The 18,099-nt window shown below is 37.8% G+C and overlaps 1 protein-coding gene across 2 annotated transcripts in view; it reads left to right on the top strand.

Moving 5' to 3' along the window:
- TEX11 (testis expressed 11) overlaps window positions 1-18,099 on the top strand; it is a 317,684-nt gene that overhangs the window by 23,351 nt on the left and 276,234 nt on the right. For both annotated transcript variants that reach the window (XM_064574208.1, XM_045879303.3), the window contains exons 5-7: window positions 3,787-3,866; window positions 10,519-10,599; window positions 10,691-10,810. In XM_064574208.1, the coding sequence (XP_064430278.1) occupies window positions 3,787-3,866; window positions 10,519-10,599; window positions 10,691-10,810 (281 nt within the window). The remainder of the gene's footprint in view (window positions 1-3,786; window positions 3,867-10,518; window positions 10,600-10,690; window positions 10,811-18,099) is intronic.

Below are 18,099 nucleotides of genomic sequence, written 5' to 3'. Positions count from 1 at the left end.
AATTTCCTTTCTCCATTAATAATAGAATGAGAAATGTTGCCATATGAGGGATTTAGATTTAAAAATCGGTAAAGAATAATTTCCTCATGAGGTGGGTTGATGAGCTTTAGACTGAGTTACTGAGAAAAATTATAGAAGTTTTTTCCTACCTGTGAGAGCAACCAAAAAGAGTAACAACAAAACAGAACCCCCAAACCGCACTCATCTGCTCGGATGCATTATATGTGGTCCACTGTCTGGCAGAGTTCTGGTGCTTTAGCTAAGTGGTTGGGTCTAGTGTGCTGACAGTTAACCAATTTTCAACAAAGATAGTGACAGTTAATGCATTTATGGAAAGTATATTGCCCCATTATAAAGGGTACATCGAGCCAAAACGTGAATCTCTAGACTGCTTGGCTTTGTAAGGACAAGTGAATTTTGTCTGTATGCAGCAAGTAGACTTCATTGCTAAGTGTTTATCTTTATGAATATAAACCAAACTGTGTACAGTATCAGTGTAGGTCTAGGGTGATTAATGGTTAATATAGTCAATAATATACTTATTTATTAGTCCATTCCTCTATTAGGATGTTTAGAGAATGGTTCTACCTCTTTAGCTCTCAGATAAATGTTGATATTGCTCCTCGGAGCCTTTGACCCTGTAGTTATGGGACGAGTTAGAGATTTATCTGTTGAAGAAACTTAGTACACAGTCGAACTGTGTGATATTAAAATCTAAACTCCTACTGTTCTATCAAGGAACATTGTTCTCGCTGTTTTTCACTATTTGTCAAATAGTAGAGATTTGGTAGCTGGACCTCTCCCAATGTACTGACTCTGTGCATGTAGCAGTTCTTAATTAGACATTTGGGGGCTTGTTCTGTGTATAGTAATTTTAAGAAACAGTGGAAAACAGGATGTGAGTGTAGAAAGCCTCTGATATAAGAGTTTTATTCCAAAAATATGTTGATTGGAAGATATTTTGTCTCCTTAAAAACAAATTCAGTGTGCCCGGATTATGGTATGTGATGAAAAAGTTATCAAGATTTATAACCTACAATTTTTTGTTATTGGGAAGAATTATGGAACACTGAACAGAAACAGGAAAGTCAGAAGTAGAGGAATAACTTGTAAATTTTAGTTTTAGACCTGTTGCATTTGAGGTGACAATAAGTTTGGAGATGTGAGACTAGAACTTATGAGAAAGGTCAGGTTGCCTAGAGATTTGGTAATTACTCACATGGAGGTGATGAAGCCACACGAGTAGTTGAGTTCTCTGAGGGAGAAAATAAAGAGCAGTTATTCTTAAATATTGGTATAAATAAGAATCACCTGTGGAGTCTGTTAAAATGCAGATGCTCAGGCCCCACCATTGGAGACTTTGATTTATAGGTTTAGGATAAAACCTGGATATGTATATAATTTGAAAACTGTTCCCATGTACACCAAATTTTAAGAACCAATGGTGTTGAGAGAACAGAGTGGTGAGATTTTTACCTTGACTCTGGCAGTTAAGGACTGGGAAGAAAAATAACGAGGATAGGAGACCAAAAGTGACAGATTATTCTAGAGGAGACTCACTATCCATTTATTGAGTGCCTACTCCTTATAGGATTGTCATACCATATGGCAGGCAGTAAGTGAAAGGGGCAAGGTAAGACTCCAGAAGAAAAATACCAGGCATACATTATGCTTGAGGATCTGGGAAGGAGTGGATTAACAATAAAAATAAAGAATTCACAGATGCCAGAGGATGCAACACTGTGTTGTCTGAAGTCAATTGAAATACCAAGCTTCGGGCACTGATGGAACAGAGTAAGGCAGATGTAAGGAGTCAGGCAGCAAGCACCTAACCAGTATGTTTATAACACAGAGGGGCCAAGAACAGGCTGGTGAGAAGGCAAAGATAAAGCAGCAGCCGCAGAGAAGACATCTTTATACTGAAGTAGCGTTCTGTCTTGGCCTCAGCTGCCTTTGCCAGAAGGCGTATTGGTGGTGACTATAAACAGCCAGATCAAGAACATGGGGATGGGAGCAAAGTTCTTAGACGAAGGCATTTCCCATAGAGGGAGACTGCTCAGTGCTGAACCGAGACAGTGTGAAGTGAAGGAAGTAGCATTTTTTAGAAAAGATTTTATTTATTTATTTATTTGGGACAGAGAGCAAGAGAGAGTGCGCACACTAGCCAGCAGGGGGAGGGGCAGAGGGAGAGAAGAGAATCCCAAGCAGACTCTATGCTTAGCGCGCAGCCCACGGCGGGGCTCAGTCCCACGGCCCTGAGATCATGGCCTGAGCTGAAACCAAGGGTCGGAAGCTTAATGAGCTGAGCCCCCTAGGCGCCCCGGAGGTAGTATTTTTGAAAAAGGTTATGGTCATTGTGAAATGTTGCTCTGAAGTCAGGGAAGGTGATCTTTGGTAGTACAATTTTAGAAACGTGGTAAGGATGCAAAACAGATGGCAGGGGCTTAATTAAGGAGATGAGTGAGTAGCAAGAAAGTAGAGGTAGTAGACAGACCATTCAACCTAAGAAGTTTGTCTTTGAGAGAAAGAGAAGTGAAACAGAAGCTTGAAGCACAGTGGGGTTAATTGATGTTTTTCAAGGAAGAGAGACAGGTATGTTTGAAGGTAGAAGGGAAGGAGTAAATTGAGAGGGAGGTACTGAAGATATCTTTGGAGAGGGAAAATGACTGAGAGATCAGGTTCCTTGAGAACACCAAAGAATTCGTAAACTTTGGAAAAAATAAAGGAAATATCTTCAAAATTGGAAAAGCGAGACAAAGCAGATATATGATTAGCAGTTATTTTATTGGGAGGTTTTTTTCAGCAATAACTTTATTAGAGGATGACTAGAATTTATATTTCATGATGGGTAATGAGAATCTGACTTCAATTACCCCATAATTTCATCTGGGCAAATCTCTTTTTCAATGGAATATTAATTGAAAATGGTATTAGTATAGGTTGATTGGCTGCTGAGATCTAACATCAAAGCAACTAGTTCAGTTATTTATGAAGTCATCTTTAAAAATTGGACAAGTTTTATGATGAGAGAAACTATGTAAATAAAGAGCTTACAGTTATTCAAACTTTCCTATTTTCGGGGGAAGTGAACTATATAATGAAGATAATCTATATTTTCTAAGTTACACTTCAAGAACTTCTACATCATCAACAGAAAAGAATATATTTAGAAAGATTCACAGTTTAGGGGAATAATCTAAAACTATTCTGGTGTTCAGAAATTTTGTCAGATGTTGAATAGCTTTTTTTTAAGATTTTATTTGTCAGAGAGGGAGAGAGAGAGAGAGCACAAGCAGGGGGAGCAGCAGGCAGAGGGAGAAGCAGGCTCCCCGCTGAGCAGGGAGCCTGATGCGGAACTCGATCCCAAGACCCTGGGATCACGACCTAAGCCGAAGGCAGACGCCCAACCAACTGAGCCACCCAGGCATCCCTGTTGAATAGCTTTTGATTCCAGTTTTACTTAGAATTATTTTTGCTGTCAGCATAATACACACAAAAGCATCACATGGAACTAGGTATCTTCAGTGAGTCTTCAGAATTTAAGACCTGCAGAACTTAAAATTTGAAAACTAAATATCTGTCTGATTAGAGATTAGAGTATTAAGCAAATAATTCATTTGATAATTTTCAGCTCATTTACTTTTGATAATTGATTTTTTAAAAAGGACATTACAGTTATCATTTTAACAAGACTGGTTTCACTTTGCTCCTCTTTTCTCTTCATAAGTATATATAAAAGGAGAATGAATGTTTTGTGTTTATGGGTGTCTGATTACTGTTTTGCAGTACGGCATGTTGCTTGCAAGTTGGTGTGTATGTGTGGAGGCTCAGCTGCTTCCGAAGAAGCTATTCGAAGACAGATTTTGGTAAGTCCTAATTAAATAAGGAGAAAGTGCAGATGGAATGAAATAGCCATTACTCCTATGAAGATGGTTAAAGTTGGTGTGACCCGGGAAGGGGGTTAGATCCTTTAGTGCTATCCATGTTCCTTTTATGATAATTGTACCTATTACAATGAAAGGTCTCAGTACTGTCATTACAGTGATTCAGTGGACTAAGTATTGAACTTAAATTCAGGATTTATGGTAAGTAATAAAAAGTAATAGTTCTCTGCTTCATCATTCCCTACCCCTGTCTTGCTCCCTAGAAGCAAGTGTTATTTTTTTAGTGGAAAATGTTTTTCCCAGTGTTCTAAAATAGTATTTTATTGAAAAGCTCAAATGTGCACACAAAATAGATAAGATGGTACAATGATTTCCCCATTTCCCCATCACTCAGCTAGAGTTATCACCAATTCCTGACCACTCATTTTTTCTATAGCTCCTCCAACAGCAAATCCCTGACCCCATGGGTTATTTTGAAACAAATATAAAACACATCATTTTGTTCAGAAATATTTCAATATGTGTCTCTAAAACACAAGGTATCTTTTTTTAAAGATTTTATTTATTTGAGAGAGAGAGAACATGAGCGGGGCAGAGGGCAGAGAGAGGGAGAGCGAGAAGCAGACTTCCCGCTGAGCAGGGAGCCTGATTCCAGGCTTGATCCCAGGACCCCAAGATCATGACCTGAGCCAAAGGCAGACGCTTAACCAGACACTTAACCTACTGAGCCATCCAGGTGCCCCGACAAGGTGTTTTTTTTAATTCAAACAAACCCAATGCCCATGATCATACCTGATAAAATTTAACAAAGATTTCCTAAAATCATCAAATATCCAGTCTTCCCCTCCTGCCTGCATGTTCCCACACTTCAGACTCTCACACTCTCACTCTTTTACTTGCTCTTGCTCACTTGTGTGCTCTTTCTTTGCTCCTCCCTCCCTCCATTTGGTTTCTTAGAACCAGGATTAAAGAAAGTCCACACCTTCTATTTTGTTAATATGTCTCTTTTCATCTGCATGTTTCCCCCTCCTTTTTAAAAAATCTGTTGAATAAATGTATTTGTTGAAGAAACAAGGTTGTTTGTCCTATAGAGTTTGCTAAATTCTGGATTCTGATGACTGCATCGTCATAGTATCATTTAATATAGCCTTCTGTCCCCCGTTTTTCCTGTAAACTGGTAGGTAGATTTAGAAACATGATCTGATTCAGGCTCAGTTTTGTCAAGAATAATTCACAGGCAGTATGGTATATTTCCGTCAGGAGGTACTAATATCTATTTGTTGTATTAGTGCCCTTTGATGATTATTGTCCCTGGGCCCATTATTTCTATAGGGGTTTGCACATTCTATTTCTATATTCCTTCTTTGTTTATTAACTGGGATAGAGAGAAACTTTCCCTCATCAACTATTTGGTTACCTTGAAGTATACCTTTATAAGAAAGGACAGTCTTGACTTGTTCCTTTTTTTTTTTTTAGCAGTTTTCAGAATGAGTTGGTTCTTTAACATCCTTAAATGATGATCAGGTAGATTTTTTTAAAAGTATCATTGTGAACTCATGGATTTTAACATTTGTAATGCATTTCAAGCCATTTTAGTTATTATTCTTATTGAAGCACCTCTCTTTGGCCAGAAGGAGCCTCTTGATGTGATTCTGAAGCCTTTTAACACTACTCCAGTAATCCTTAATTAAAACTGAAATAATAGTCAAAATTTGATTTCTGATATGGGAAGATATCCAGTCTCATTTTGTATAGTTCCTGCCCTAGTCATTCCTTGAAAGAGCCATGTTTCCTTTTAGTGGAGAATGTTATTTAGAAACCACAATCTGGAAATTACGAGTGCTCATTGCTACTGCATTGGTCTTTGTTTCTAGACCTTTTTACTAGACAGAGCTGTGAAATACATATATTTTTGAAAGACAAAATATGTAATGAGTTCACAGTGATGTTTAAAAAAAGTATTTATTTATTTATTTGAGAGAATGAGAGAGTGCCTGCGTGAACTGGGGGCAGGGCACCGGGGGAGGGAGAGGGACAAGCAGATTCCATGCTGAGTGTGGAGTCCAACATGGGGCTGGATTCCATGACCCTGAGATCATGACCTGAGCCAAAACCAAGAGTCAGATGCTCAATTGACTGAGCCACGAAGATGCCCCTCCATAGTGATATTTCTAATTGGTATTTAGGGTTATAGGATTTTATTTTATTTTTTTATTTTTTCTATTTTATTTATTTATTTATTTACTTTTAAAGATTTTATTTATTTATTTGAGAGAGAGAATGAGATAGAGAGCATGAGAGGGGGGAGGGTCAGAGGGAGAAGCAGACTCCCTGCTGAGCAGGGAGCCCGATGCGGGACTCGATCCAGGGACTCCAGGATCATGACCTGAGCCGAAGGCAGTCGCTTAACCAACTGAGCCACCTAGGCGCCCCATGGATTTTACTTAGCTTCTTGACAATCTTGGTGGCCCTGGCAATCTTGGTGCCTAACAACATTAATATAATGAATGGTTTTATCCAAAAAATGTATATTTATAATTGTTTCATAATACATCAATATCAATATTGATTTCTAAAAATAGTTCAAGAAATTTTTATACTTTTATTCTTTTTTTTTTTTTAAAGATTTTCTTTATTTGATAGAGACACAGCAAGAGAGGGAACACAAGCAGGGGGAGTGGGAGAGGGAGAAGCAGGCTTCCCGCTGAGCAGGGAGCCTGATGTAGGGCTCGATCCCAGGATCCTGAGAACATGACCTGAGCCGAAGGCAGACGCTTAACGACTGAGCCACCTAGGCACCCCTACACTTCTTTTATTCTTAGTATATGTCTCACTAGGGATGTGTAGTCAAAGTATTTTTTAAATATTATTAAAAAATATTTTTAAAGATTTTATTTATGTATTTGAGAGCGAACATGAGAGAGAGAGAGGATGAGCAGGCAGTTGGGGGGAGAAGCAGACTCAGGGCTCGATCCGAGGACCCTTGAGTTCATGACCTGAGCCAAAGGCAGACGCTTAATGACTGAGCCACCCAGGCACCCCTTAAAATATTGTTTCAGAAGTACTCGAAATAATTCCTTTTTCTGTAATGAAGCTATTCACTTGATACATAGTTAGATTTATTATTTATTTCTTTCTTTATTAAAAGATTTTATCTATCTATTTGACAGAGAGAGACACAGCAAGAGAGGGAACACAAGCAGGGGGAGTGGGAGAGGGAGAACAGGCTTCCCATGGAGCAGGGAGCCCGATGTGGGGTCGATCCCAGGACCCTGGGATCATGACCCGAGCCAAAGGCAGACACCTAACCGACTGAGCCACCCAGGTGCCCCAGATAATTTATTTTTGTTTGCTTTTGATTTTTGACAGTTGCTTTTTTTCTGCCCTTAGGATTGAATTTTGTTTTATAATTATGTCAAATATTTACATGGTTCCAAAGTCAAGTCTACTGAAGGAAGTATATTCAGATAAGTCTACCTTCTATCCGTGTCCTCTCTACTCTGTTCCCTCACTTTCCCTGTGGATAGCTATTTTGTTTATTGTTTATCCTTTTTTTTATTTTTTATTTTTTTATTTTTATTTTTTTATTTTTTTTTCCAAAGATTTTATTTATTTGAGAGAGAGAGAATGAGAGAGAGAGCACATGAGAGGGGGGAGGGTCAGAGGGAGAAGCAGACTCCCTGCCGAGCAGGGAGCCTGATGCGGGACTCGATCCAGGGACTCCAGGATCATGACCTGAGCCGAAGGCAGTCGCTTAACCAACTGAGCCACCCAGGTGCCCTATCCTTTTTTTTAAATAAAACAGCAGGTATATATTCATGTCTTTCCCCACCCCAAAGGTTCTTATATAAATGGTAGCATTCCATATATATTTTTTTTCCACCTTTTTTTACCTCATTTAGTGTTATATCCTAGAGATCACTCCATAGCAGTATATAGAGATATTCCTCATTTTTTATAGCTACACAGTATTCAGTTGGTACATATACCTTATTATATTCAACCAGCTTCCTTCCATGGACATTTGGGTGCTGCAATGAATTGCCTTGTATATATGTTTTTTTCTTATTTTTTTAAAGCTGCTACTAGTAATTATTTCTGTTTTCACATCTCATGGTTACCTCCATATATTTTATTTATTTTATTTTTTTATTTTTTAAAGATTTTATTTATTTATCTGACAGAGAGAGACACAGTGAGAGAGGGAACACAAGCAGAGGGAGCTGGAGAGGGAGAAGCAGGCTCCCCGCTGAGCGGGGAGCCCGATGTGGGGCTCGATCCCAGGACCCCGAGATCATGACCTGAGCCGAAGGCAGACGCTTAATGACTGAGCCACCCAGGCGTCCCGACCTCCATATATTTTAATCATACATTCGTATCACTGTCTTAGTTTGTTAGGGCTGCCATAACAAAATAACACAGACGAGGTGGCTTAAACAGTAGAAATTCATTTTCTCAAAATTATGAAGGCTGGATGTGTAAGATAAAGGTGTTTGCAGGTTTGGTTTCTTCTGAAGCCTCTCTCCTTGACAGAGAAGGCAGATGGCTGCCTTCTCACTGTGTTTTCATATGGCCTTTTCTCTGTATGCATGCATCTCTGGTGTCCCTTTGTGTATCCAGATTTCCCCTTATTAGGACACCCATCAGATTAGATTAGGGCCCACCACAGTAGTCTCATTTTAACTTCATCACCTTGTTAAAGGCCCTATCTCCAAATACAGTCCCATTATGAGGTACTGGGAGTTAGGGCTTCAACATACGAATTTTAGGGACACATAGTTCAGCCTATAATCATCATCATCATCATCATAATAATAATAATAAAATCCTGATTTATCAGTTTTACATATGATCTATTTTTTTGTGCTATGATAGATGAAGATTTATCTTCCTATTATTTTTTACCTCCCCGTATTCCTCCTTTCAGTTTTTGTTAACTATATTATACTATTTTTAATTTATCTGATGGCAACCTTTTTCAACCTTAAATGTAATATATTAAAATTTTTCTACATCAAAAACTGATGATGTACTGTATGTTGGCTAACAGAACATAATTAAAAAAAATAAAAATCCAAAAAAATTTTTTCTTTCTCCCATCAATTTTGGAGATTATATTTTTACTTTCCACCTTGTGAGGATATTTGTACTTTTGCATTCTCTCTACCTTTCCCTCATTTTTAACCTTCCAACTTCTGTTAACTTCTAATATTGCATTTTTGGCTTTGTTGATTTTGAAGATAGAAAACTAAAAGGAGCATTTTACTGATTGTGACTGCTATACGATTCTGTGGATAATGCTATTTCTCTTTGTTTCCATCTGTTAGTTCTCTTCATTCTATTTCCTTAGATATTCTTCTGTTGAGTGTGATGTCCTTTAATGAGGTCGGTTTCCCTCAGTTGTTTGGGGATTCTTGCTCAGATTTGATTTGAGATTCCTTGATAGTCTGTGAATACTGTGTCACGCTGTTTACCATAACCTGAATCAAGTGACTGATCAAGAGGTAGAGCTGGATGTTTTGTATTGGCCTGTGTTGTCAGCCATCTGGAACTCTATTTTTCTCTAGCCTAAGTGATTGTACTCAGTGTTCCTTCCTGGGGAGGAGGGAAGATACCTCTTGGTGGGGAGGCCAGCTGCTTGATACTACTATTCACATCCAGCATGTTTTCCACATTTTGCATTTTTGTGCATTTTGGTATGTGGGTTTTTGTTTCATCCCATTTGGTGTCTGTTTTTCAGAAGTTCCTCATAATTTCAGGTCAAATGAAAATGCCCCTTGTTTTTCAGGACTCTTATTGATAAGAAAAATATGTATATATTTTCTCTTATTTCTAGGGAATATATATATATAAATCCTTAGAGATTATATGTATCACATATATGTATATAACATGACATATATAATTTCTAGGGATTTATAGTACATAAAATTTATACTGAAGTTTATAGTATACTTATATCCTATATGTAAATTTATAGTAAAATATACAGTATATTTATTATATATATTTTATACATGCACACATACACACACACATACATATCATTTCTAGGGATTTGTAGAAGGGGTAGAGCTGTAGTATGTGCTCAGTCCTCCATCTTGATTCAGTTCTTGTTTGCTTCCATAGCATTTGTGCATATTACATAGCAACTATTTATTTAGATGTCTGTCAGTTATAACACTGTGAGCTTCTGTAGTGTTCCTGGCTTATAAAGGATACTTAACAAACATTTGTTGGGCTAATAAAAATTTTATTAGAGATGTATTTAAAAACTGGAACCAAGGTGTGGAGTTATAGTCTAATGTGTATCATATAACTTCCTTCAAGTATGTGAAGAATTAATTTTTCAGAACTTTCTATTCTATCTATCCCAATATTTTCTTTTAATAATTCTTAGAAAATGTGTTTTCAAGTCTATTAATTTTTTATTATTGCTTTTCTTGAGACCATTTCTATTAAATTATGGAGTTCAGAGCAGAACATAGAACTGTAATAAATGCTGTTATTTTTTTTCTGGGGATTACACTACTGAAAATGGACAGAGGATTAAATATTTTATTTAATATTCTCTTCAACCAGTTTGGAGGAGTTGTGAATTTTTAAAAATTATTCTCTAACTTCTCTCTTCTAGATGAATATGAAAACAGGAAAAGGGTGGGTGGATGTTGGAAATGCTGTGATTGCTGATCAGTTTTTTCAAGCTGCCATGACTGTAAGTTACCACTGATTTTTAGCTGTAGCCATTATTAGTAATAGTTGTGGTTATTCTCATCATGACATTGTATTATGATTTTATTTTCCAGGGTCTGGAGCAGTTATATATCAAATTAATGCAGAGAAGCTCCACCGAGGTCCACATGACTTTGCAGAAGATGGCTGTGGAGAGGGACCTTTTCAAAGTGCTTTCTTACCAAGCAGAAGCAGTAGGTATCATGGTCACCATAGCCTTACAGTGGGGCATTTTGTATATGTGAAAGCAAAGTGATGAGATATAACTTACTAGAAGAAAGTCAGGTGTCATTGGCCTTTTATGGAGGATATTATATTTGATTTTTTATCTCCATTTTATATCTGAAGTTAACGTTATTAATGGTGATTAGTATCTGTGTGGGGATGGATGAAGTTAGAAAGGCTGATATATAACTAAACATCATTTTTAATCACTGCATGTAATGTCTGTCATTTCTTTATGGCAGTAGCCTCGACTTGAAACACCTCTCTGTGACTTTCTCTTACATTAACAGTCTGCCTAAAATAATTGCCTGAAAAGAGTCTTCTCATTTGCAGTTGTTCTGGGTTGTTTACTGAGGTTTTCTAAAAGTCTGCTGCTATCAGTGTTTAAAGTTGTACTTTACCTCTGTTTGGCTTGTGGGTTTCCTCTTTTGTCATGGTGCAGTTAGGTGTTCATTTATAGTTGACAAAGTGTAAGCCATGATGAGTTTGCTCTGTGTAATTATGTAACATTTGAAATGAAAGAGACTTTAAAAATCATCTAGTATAATCCTCTTATTTTTATTTTCTAACATTTTTTATTGAGATATAATTCATATACTATAAAATACATTTAAAATGTACAGTTCATTGGGGCACCTGGGTGGCTCAGTTGTTAAGCGTCTGCCTTTGGCTCAGGTCATGATCCCAGGGTCCTGGAATCGAGCCCCACATCGGGCTCCTTGCTCCACGGGAAGCCTGCTTCTCGCTCTCCCACTCCCTCTGCTTGTGTTCCCTCTCTCGCTGTGTCTCTCTCTGTCAAATAAATAAAATCTTTTTTTTTTAAGATTTTATTTATTTATTTGAGAGAGAGAGAATGAGAGAGAGCACATGAGAAGGGGGGAGGGTCAGAGGGAGAAGCAGACTCCCTGCCGAGCAGGGAGCCCGATGCGGGACTCAATCCAGGGACTCCAGGATCATGACCTGAGCCGAAGGCAGTCGCTTAACCAACTGAGCCACTCAGGCGCCCCAAATAAATAAAATCTTTAAAAAAAATGTACAGTTCATGATATAGTATATTCACAGAATTATGCAATGTTCACCACAGTCAAGCCAACAGAAGGAAGGAAATAATAAAGATTAGAGAGGAAATATATGATATAGAAACTAAAAAAACAGTAGAACCAGTAATGAAGCCAGGAACTGGTTCTTTGAAAAGATTAATAAAATTGATAACCTCTATCCAGACTTATTTTTTTTTAAAGATCTTATTTATTTATTTGACAGAGAGAGAGATAGCGAGAGCAGGAACACAAGCAGGGGGAGTGGGAGAGGGAGAAGCAGGCTTCCCGCCGAGCAGGGAGCCCGATGCGGGGCTCGATCCCAGGACCCTGGGATCATGACCTGAGCCGAAGGCAGATGCTCAACAACTGAACCACCCAGGCGCCCTATCCAGACTTATTAAAAAGAAAAGAGAAAGGACCCAAATAAATGAAATCACAAATGAGACAGGAGAAATAACCCAACACCACAGAAATACAGATAATTTTAAGAGAATATTACGAAAAACTATATGCCAACAAGTAGGACAACCTAGAAGAAATGAATAAATTCCTAGAAACATATAAACCACCAAAGCTGAAACAGAAAGAAATAGAAAATTTAACAGACTGATAAACCAGTAAAGAAATTGAATCAGTAATCAAAAAACTCCCAACAAACAAAAGTCCAGGACCAGATGCTTTCATAGGCGAATTCTACCAAACATTTAGAGGAGTTCATAGGAGCGCCTGGCTGGCTCAGTTGGTGGAACATGCAACTCTTGATCTCAGGGTTGTATGTTTGAGCCGCCCGTTAGGTGTAGAGTTTACTAAAAAATAAAATCTTTAAAAAAAAGGGAAGAGTTAATACCTATTCTTCTCAAACTATTCCAAAAAACAGAAAAAGAAGGAAAACTTCCAAATTCATTCTGTGTGGCCATCATTACCCTGATACCAGAACCTGATACTAAAAAAGAGAACTGCAGGCCAATATCTCTGATGAACATGGTTGCAAAAATTCTCAAAAAATACTAGCAAACCAAATCCAACAATACGTTAGAAAAATTATTCACCACAGTCAAGGATTTTTCAGGATTGCTTTGGCTATTTGGGGTCTTTGGTGGGATTATCAAGTGGGATTTATTCCTGGGTTTCAAGGATGGTCAATATTAGCAAATCAGTAGACATGATATACCACCTTAAGGGTAAAAGAAAGCATAAGAATTATATGATCATTTTAATAGATGCAGAAAAAACATTTGACAAAGTACAACATTCATTCATGATAAAAACCCTCAACATCTCCCTCTCCCTCTGTTGCTCTCTCTCTCCCTCTGCTGCTCTCTCTCTGTCAAATAAATAAAATCTTAAAAAAAAACCCCTCAACAAAGTAGGGTTAGAGGGAACATACATCAACATCATAAAGGCCATATATGAAAATCACACAGCTAATGTCATCCTCAATGGGGAAAAACTGAGAGCTTTTCCTCTACAGTCAGGTACAAGACAGGGATGTCCACTCTCACCACTGCTATTTAAGTTCTAGCCTCAGCAATCAGACAACAAAAAGAAATAAAAGGCATCCACATTGGTAAATAAGAAGTCAAACTTCCACTATTTGCAGATGATATGATATTGTATATAGAAAACCTGAAAGATTCCAGTGAAAAACTGTTGGAGCTGATACACAAGTTCAGTAAAGTCGCAGGATACAAAATTAACATACAGAATCTGTTGCTCTTCTATACACCGATAATGAAGCAGCAGAAAGAGAAATGAAGGAATCAGTCCCACTTAGAATTACACACAAAAAAAGATACCTAGGAAACAACCTAATCGAAGAGGTGAAAGACCTGGACTCTGAAAACTATAAAACACTGAGGGAAGAAATTGAAGATGACACAAAGACACAGAAAGACATTCCATGCTCATGGATTGGAAGAGCAAATATTGTTAAAATGTCTATACTACCCAAAGCAATCTACACATTTCATGCATTCCCTATCAAAATACCACGAGCATTTTCCCCAGAGCTAGAACAAACAATCCTAAAATTTGTACAGAACCACCAAAGACCCTAAACAGCCAAAGCAATCCTGAAAAAGAGATGTAAAGCTGAAGGCATCACAATTCCGGACTTCAAGCTCTATTACAAAGCTGTCATCATCAAGACAATATGGTACTGGCACAAAAACAGACACATAGATCAATGGAACAGAATAAAAATCCCAGAAATGAACCCACAACTGTACAGTCCTTTAATCTTCCAACAAAACAGGAAAGAATATCGAATAGAAAAAAGACAGTCTCTTCAACAAATGATGTTGGGGATACTGGACAGCTACATGCTGAAATCTTGATATTTGCAATGACATAGATGGAGCTATAGAGTATTATGCAAGTGTAATAAGTCAGAGAAAGACAAATACTGTGATTTCACTCGTGGAATTTAAGAAACAAAACAAATGAGCAAAGGGAAAAAATAAGAGAGACAAACTAAGAAACAGACTGTTAACTCTAGAGAACAAACTGATGGGAGGTGGGCCAGGGAGATAGGTTAAATAGGTGATGAGGATTAAGAAGTGCACTTGTGATGAGCAACTGGGTGATGTATGGAAGTGTTGAATCACTATATTGTACACATGAAACTAATATTATACTGTACGTTAATGAATTTAAATACAAACTTTTTAAAATAATAAAGCATTTTCATCACCCTAAAAAGAAACCCCCTGTCCATTAGCAATCACTCTCCATTCCTCCTGACCCCAGCCCTAGGAACCACTAATCTTTCTGTCTCTATAAATTTTGTTGTGATGAGCACTGGGTGTTATAGACAACTAATGAATCGTTGAACACTACATCAAAAACTAATGATGTACTATATGTTGGCTAACTGAACATACTAAAAAAAATTTACCTATTCTGGATCTTACATATAAATGAAATCAATTAGTGTTCTTTTGTGATTAGCTTCTTTCACTTAGCACGTTTTTAAGGTTCAGCTATGTTGTAGCCTGTATACTTCATCTGTTTATTACCAAATAATGTTCTACTGTATGAATATACCACATTTTCTTTATCCTTCCATTTACTGATTAACATTTGGGTTGTTTCTAATTTTGAACTACTATGAATAATTCTGTTGTGAGCATTCATGTACAGATTTTTCTATGTACCTGTCTTTATTTCACCTGGATATATATCTAGGAATAGAATTGGTGAATAACATGGTAACTCTATGTTTAATCTTTTATGAAACTGGCAGAGGGAGAGAATCTCAAGCAGACTCCCTGCTGAGTGCAACCCTGACACTGGGCTCAATCTTACCACCCCAAGACCGTGACCTCAGCAGAAATCAAGAGTCAGACACTCAACAGACTGAGCCACCCAGGCACCTAGACAGATTTAATTTCTTTATACCTAAGAATTTTGTACTTTCAGCACTTACATTTAGGTCTGTGATTCATTTCAATTAATTTTTGGGTATAGATTGAGGTAGGGGTCCATGTTCATTCTTTTGCATGTGGCTATCCACTTGTTCCAGCACCATTTGTTGAAAAGATTATTCTTTCCCTATTGAATGGTCTTAGCTCCCTTTCTTTTTTTCTTTTAAAATTTTTATTTAAATTCTAGTTAGTTAACATATAGTACAGTTTTTGTTCAGTAAGTGATTCATCACTTGCATACAACACCCAGTGCTCATCATAACAAGCGCACTCCTTAATCCCCATCACCCATGTAGCCCATCCCCCATCCACCTCCCTCCAGCAACCTTCATTCAATTTGTTCTCTATTGTTAAGAGTCTTTTCTGGCCTGTTTCCCTCTCTCCTTTTTTTTTTTTTTTTCCTTTTCCTTCCCTTATGTTCATCTGTTTTATGTCTTAAATTCCACATGTGAATGAGATCATATGGTATTTGTCTCTCCCTGATTGACCTGATTTGCTTAGGATACACTCTAGCTCTGTCCACATTGTTGTAAATGGCAAGATTTCATTCCTTTTGATGGCTGAGTAGTATTCCATTATAGATATATACCATGTCTTCTTTATCTATTCATCAGTAGATGGACATTTGGGCTCTTTCCATAGCTTGGCTATTGTTGATAATGCTGCTGTATACATGGGGGTGCTTGTACCCCTTTGAATCTGTATTTTTTTTAAAGATTTTATTTATTTATTTGAGAGAGCACAAGCAGGGGGAGAGGCAGAGGGAGAGGGAGAAGCAGACTCTTTGCTGAGCAGGGAGCCTCACGCAGGACTCGATCCTGGGACTCTGAGATCATGACCCAAGCCGAAGGCAGACACTTAACCAACTGAGCCACCCAGGTACCCTGGGTTTTCTATTCTGTTCCATTGATCTATGTGTCTGTTTTTGTGCCAGTACCATACTGTCTTGTTGACTACAGCTTTGTAGTCCGGAATTGTGATGCTTCCAACTTTGCTTTTCTTTTTCAGGATTGCTTTGGCTATTTGGGGCCTTTTGTGGTTCTGTACAAATTTTAGGATTGTTTGTTCTAGCTCTGGGGGAAATGCTGATGGTATTTTGATAGGGATTGCATTAAATGTGTAGCTTGCTTTGGGTAGCATAGACATTTTTTAAAAAAAGATTTTATTTATTTATTTGACAGAGAGAGACTGCGAGAGAGGGAACACAAGCAGGGGGAGTGGGAGAGGGAGAAGCAGCTTCCTGCTGAGCAGGGAGCCCGATGTGGGGCTCGATCCCAGGACCCCGGGATCATGACCTGAGCTGAAGGCAGACACTTAACAACTGAGCCACCCAGGCGCCCTGGTAGTATAGACATTTTAACAATATTCATTCTTCCAATCCATGGAATGTCTTTCCATTTCTATGTGTCGTCTTCAATTTCTTTCATAAGTGTTCTGTAGTTTTCAGAGTACAGATCTTTTACATCTTTGGTTAGGCTTATTCCTAAGTATCTTAATGGTTTTTGTGTAACTGTAAATGGTATTAATTCCTTGATTTCTTTTTCTGCTTCATTCTTGTTGTATAGGAATGCAACAGATTTCTGTATGTTGATTTTATATACTGCAACTTTGCTGAATTTAGGTATTAGTTCTAGCAATTTTCTGGTGGATTCTTTTGGGTTTTCTGCATAGAGTATCATGACTTCTGCAAATAGTGACAGTTTGACTTCTTCCTTGCCGATTTGGATGCCTTTTATTTCTTTTTGTTGTCTGATTGCTGAGGCTAAGACTTCTAGTATTATGTTAAATAGTAATGGTGAGAGTGGACATCCCTGTCTTGTTCCTGACTGTAGAGGAAAAGCTCTCCGTTTTTCCCCACTGAGGATGATATTAGCTGTGGGTGTTTCTTATATGGCCTTTATGATGTTGAGGTATGTTTTACCCATGCCTACTTTGTTGAGGGTGTTTATCAAGAATGGATGCTGTATTTTGTCAGATGCTTTTTCTGGGTCTATTGAGAGGATCATGTGGTTCTTATCCTTTCTTTTATTAATGTGGTGTATCATGTTGATTGATTTGCAAATATTGGACCACCTTTGCAGCCCAGGAATAAATCCGACTTGATCGTGGGTGGCACCCTTTGTCAAAAATCAGTTGATCATAAATGTGAAGGTTTATTTCTGGACTTTTTATTCTTTTCTATTGATCTGCACGTCTGTTTTTATTTTTTTAAATTTTTTAAAAAGATTTTATTTATTTTTTTTGTCAGAGAGAGAGAGCACAAGCAGGGGGAGCGGCAGGCAGAGCAGGTAGAGGGAGAAGCAGGCTCTCCACCAAGCAAGGAGCCCGATGCGGGACTCGATCCCAGGACCCTGGGATCATGACCTGAGCCGAAGGCAGACGCTTAAGCGACTGAGCCACCCAGGCGTCCCTGAATGTCTGTTTTTATGCCATACCATACTGTCTTGATTACAGTAGCCATGTAGCAAGTTTTGAATGAGAAAGTGTGTCTTCCAATTTTGTTGTTTTTAATATTATTTTGGGTCTCTTGTGTTTTTATATGAATTTTAGGATAAGCTTCTCAATTTATGCAGGGAAGCCAGCTGGGATTTTGATAGGGATAGTGTTGAGTCTGTAGATGACCTTGAATACTATTGCTATCTTGAAGTATTAAGTGTTCTGATTCATGAATATGGGATGTCTTCCCACTTATTTAGGTTTGATTAACTTTTTGTTTTTTTAATGGTGAAACTGAAGTTCTGAGAGTAAGTTAGTTGAAGATCTGAAACCAGAACCAAGATTTTCTGATGTTCT

This window comes from Mirounga angustirostris, unplaced genomic scaffold (genome assembly GCF_029215605.1).
Source record: "Mirounga angustirostris isolate CCGP_5_RB_7025 unplaced genomic scaffold, mMirAng1.0.hap1 SCAF_11, whole genome shotgun sequence".
Lineage (NCBI taxonomy): Eukaryota > Metazoa > Chordata > Mammalia > Carnivora > Phocidae > Mirounga > Mirounga angustirostris.
The sequence above is the reverse complement of the archived record's forward strand: the minus strand, read 5'-3'. Positions and strand labels throughout refer to the sequence as shown.